The following is a 4486-nucleotide window of genomic DNA, read 5'->3' on the forward strand; positions in this document are numbered from 1 at the left end:
TTTATTAAACACAAAATGCCCATTACTCACCTTGGTTTGCTTTTTGTGTTTTACTTACCAGACCTTCATTTTTTTTTTTTTTTTTTTTTAATTGTCTGGTAATCTTAAGAAGAGCTGGTTGGATCTGAGCATGAACTGGCTTCAGGTAGAATATGGGCCTAAGATGTGTTTGCAAACCAAGAGGAACTGACTGCTTTGGCTTTCATAAGTGACTCACATGGCAGACCCCAGAAGACTTAGATGAGTTCCCTAAGTGTTGCTGACCTCTAAGCACTCACGATGACACCTTAATGCTGGTCATGCTGGCTATTAAACTACTGTGGTAAACTCTTCTGTATGTCCTAAATTATTGTGATCTGTTTTTCAGTCAATTTTATGATGGAATTCATCATCAAGTTTTGGGGAAGCGGGCAAACTTCGTGCAAAGTTCAACATAAGGTGTAAAATACGTGACATGGGTCCAATTTCTGTGTGCCATGAGCCGCCCCCCCCGTCCCTGCTGCCTCGGGCTGCTGTACTCTCTCTGTGGGTCACTCTCAGATTTGGGCTTTGGGGCCTGTGAAAAGCAGTGAATGGAGTCCTTCGTGGTTTAGGACCATATTCTTCTTAGTACTATCTTGCTGGGACTGAGCTATTTCCATTTTAAGGCCAATTTATAAACACCTGTCAGGACTTTTTCAGCTTTCAGGAATCAAAGCACTATATCGCTGTTTTCTCTCTGGTTTGGATTTTAGGGCTGTCTAAGTGCCGCCCCGCCAGTGCCCGCTCCGCCCTGCTGCCCCCTCGTTCTGCAAGCTGTGAGGGCATCCCCACCCCAAAGCCCGCCTGGGGCCTGGACCTCGCACGCAAGGGAGCAGGTACCACTCGCGCGCTCAGGAGCTGCCTCTCTTTCCTGGGTTGGGATTTTTGGTATAGTTTGGTTTTACTAAAGAATAGATTTACCAACTTCATAGATGTTACTTTATTAATTTAAAAAGTACTTAAAAGTATCATCTTCATACTTATTTGTCTTGCGGTGTGTTGGCCTTGTGATGTCTACTTTTAAAGGTGACTGATTGGGCCGACCAGATAGCTCAGTGGACTAAAGTGCCTACTTAGGCAGGCACAGGGACTGGGGTTTGATCGCTGGCCTGCCATGTCAGCCCCGACCCCGCTAAGATGTGACTGAACCTGTGCATGCATGGTAGTGCATGTCTGTAATCCCAGCACTTGGGAGGCTAAAAACGGGAGGATCACTACAAGCCTGATGTGTAGTGAGACCTTATAGACCCTGTACTAAATACAAAAAGTAAATAAAGATGACTGACTGTAAAGCTTTTCTGTTTGAAAAATGATGCACTGCTATTACAGAAATCTTGGGAATAACAAAATACATGAGGAGAAATCATTTCTCCTTATGCCATCATATATCATTATATTAACATTTTATATTTTTTGCAGCATTTTTCATAAATATTCTGACAAATGCTAACTTCAGTAAAAATCATGAAACTCTATCCTTATACCTTTATAAAATACAACAATCAACCACTTATGACCCAGTGTTAGATTGGTGATTCTTTGGTTTGGTGCATTACTTAGATAAAAATTTATTTTACTTTAATTTTTTAGGGAAGCGTCTACAGGGTGTTCAAGGTCTCACTACTAGATCAGACTTATAGTGACCCACCTATTCACCTCCCAAGAGCTGGGATTACAGGCACGCCCCACCACGCCCAGTCTCAATTGCTGTTTTAATGTGCCCCAGGGGCAGGGCTAGCAAGGCAGGCTGGGGATTGAACTCCTGGCTCCTGCGCCTGCTTGCAGGCACTTTAATCTGCTGAGTTATTTGGCCAGTCCTACCTAGATAAAAATTTAATGTACTCATTTGTAAATGAGCCCACACTAGTGAGGCCTACATTGATGAAGGTAATTCATTCAGAGGTCCTGGCTTGCCATTCTGTTACACACCATCCTCTGCTTATTCTGTTCCTCTGTTGCTTACAATGGAGGGAGGGCTGTGGAGCTCCTTGGGGGGCAGCTGCCCAAGATTGCTCAGGATCCAGACTTTTCCTGGGTTCACTGGCGCTTCTGCGGGAGAGGAGAGCTGCCCACAGCTGCATAGCATAAGGCAGAAGGACACAATTCTGATGCTGGGAACTTTTCTTAAAGATGATAGTTTTAAAGCTTGGAAACCCTCCCTGTAGGTCTTTCCTTTGAAATTCAGTATCAAAAACAGGCTATGATGTAGTTTTCCTTTTGTACTGCGATCTAAGGAACCCAGAGAACGAAGTCATACCGTCTCTCACAGAAAGCCTAGGTTTTGTGTTAACTTCGGACCCTCACCTGCTGTGAATCGACCTACTAGAGTCAGCATTATTTCCCCTTCTTACTAGCCCCTTCATTAGGTCTACAGGAAAGTGTTCATGCTCACTAGGACAAAATCAAGTTTTTTTTTTTTTTTTTCATTCTTTGTATATGACATGAAATAGGAAAATCACAGTGTTTTGAATTCTGTATTTCTTTCCTCTGATATATGGGCTAAAATAGAAAAAGTCACAGGAAGGACTTTCATTAGCCTGAACAGGACTTATTACTGTCTAGGTGGGCTTGAAGTACCTAAGCATCTCATGCCTGAAATGATATTTGAAATTCTGTGTGTAGCCATTTGTGCCCAGGGGATAGTGATACATGCATTTTCTTGATAAGAGGCTGAAGACTTTGACTGCTATGGAAGCAAGCTGCTGTATGTTCCAAATCTGACCATAAACACGGCCCCTAGGGTGCAGGCTTGGACTTCGTGTTGCCCTGGAGTAGACTGGGCAGCGTTCCTTAGCAAAGGTGAGCGAGGAGCCCAGGAACACATGTGCTGTTGCACTGAGCGAGAAGGCGCGAGCTGAGCGCAGCTGTGCTGATGGAGCAGCCCCACCCCGCCCTCCCTGCGAGTGCCTGCACTCGCGGTGATGCTGTAAAGTCCAGTAGTAGACTTCCTAAATCGGAGAGCCAACCCCAAATTTCCTCACGTATACTCTCCAAACAGCACTTCACTGTGGAAATCTGTGTAAGGAACCTGGGTGTCTCTTACTTTGTTTCCATAGTGCGCAGCTCAGGACTTGAACTGTGCCCAGACCCTTTTCTCCTCTTCCAAGTTATTTTTAAACAGATTTTACTGTATTTGTAATGTAATGTATATCTCTGAAAGGTAGGCCTTTTAAAGATCATAACAGTAATATTACACCAAAAGGTTTCATAATCCTTTCATACCATTAAATGTCCCCTTATAACTCATAAATGTGGTTGTTTAACAGTTCATTTGTTTAAATCTGTCCATGCGAGGTCCACATGGCAGTTGGCTACCAAGGCCTTTACATTTGGTACCTTGCTTCACAAGCTTAATCCTTTTCATGATTCTGGTTCACAAACCAAATTTGACAACAGAAACAAATTTCCCCATAAGGTCAGCGTTGAATCTAATCTTTGACTTCAACTCAATTTGATCAGAGTACCCTAAGACAAGCTACTAGGTCTCACACAAGAAGTGGGGTTCACTTTTGAAGGGGCTCGAAGTGTCCCTTGGGAACAAGCCCCGCATAAGCCCTCAGGGTGCTTTTCTGCAGGGCCCCTCCTACTGGGAGGCCCAGGTACCAATTGGATCCTAGACTCCTTCACAGTCCGAGTAGTGCAGCAGGGGTGGGATTAGATGTTAGAACTCAGCACAAAACGGACCCCAGGCCCCTAGGCTGTGTCCTCAGTGTGGCTCCCCTTACTTACATCTTGGGAGCCTCATTCCAAATCAGAGTGAAGGTATGTGACTCGGTCCTGAGTCAGGTAGGGTCTTAAAGATGCTAAGCAAATCAACCACTGAGGGGCAGCAACCCCAGGGGACCAATTAGTGCAAAAGATATAGATTCTCAAACTTGCTTTTCTATGTAAATATTTGATTTTGCAATAGTACTTACTAGTGCTAGCTTTGCAGAAAACGATAATGAATAAAGAAAATCTTTGGAGTTAGTGAAATGTGAACAGTCTGGGAGAACAGAAGCTTTCTGTCTCTGTTCATCTGCTCTAAAATAATAGAACAGTATCCGACTCAAGGGAAGTGAAATAGGTACCAATTGAATGCATGATGTTAACGTTTTCCTGCTTTATTCCTCTCTCCCCAAATCAGTTAGCTTCACCTTGTCTATTTGCACTGATTCTCCTGACATCCTGTTGGAAGAGCAGCAGCTGTACACTTTTGTTCTGAAACAATCCTTTCAGGGCTGGGTTGGCTCTGAGATTGTGGGTCCCTCCATAGTACTCTGGGCAGAGCAGGATGGCCCAGGGAGAGGCATCGAGGTCATTCTCATTCATTGCTGTTTTCCTTAAGCCCCGTATTTTTTTTTTTTAATTTATTTTTTTTCAAAGTTTTATTGATAAACAGAGAGCAATGAGACAGTTTCAAATCCAATCGGAAGTACAGTTTCAACAAATAATACACTGCATATATTCTTCTTAGTGGTTAATT

General features: G+C 43.6%; 1 protein-coding gene across 1 annotated transcript in view; it reads left to right on the plus strand.

Annotated features, from left to right (window-relative positions):
• The window catches only part of Taf2 (TATA-box binding protein associated factor 2), an 88455-nt gene extending 84995 nt beyond the window's left edge, over positions 1–3460 (plus strand). The window contains exons 22-23 of the mRNA XM_023702347.1: positions 735–896; positions 3288–3460. Of these exons, the coding sequence (XP_023558115.1) occupies positions 735–896; positions 3288–3460 (335 nt within the window). The remainder of the gene's footprint in view (positions 1–734; positions 897–3287) is intronic.
• Positions 3461–4486: the final 1026 nt, after the last annotated feature.

The sequence above is a fragment of the Octodon degus genome, unplaced genomic scaffold (genome assembly GCF_000260255.1).
Source record: "Octodon degus isolate 3935 unplaced genomic scaffold, OctDeg1.0 scaffold00148, whole genome shotgun sequence".
Classification (NCBI taxonomy): domain Eukaryota; kingdom Metazoa; phylum Chordata; class Mammalia; order Rodentia; family Octodontidae; genus Octodon; species Octodon degus.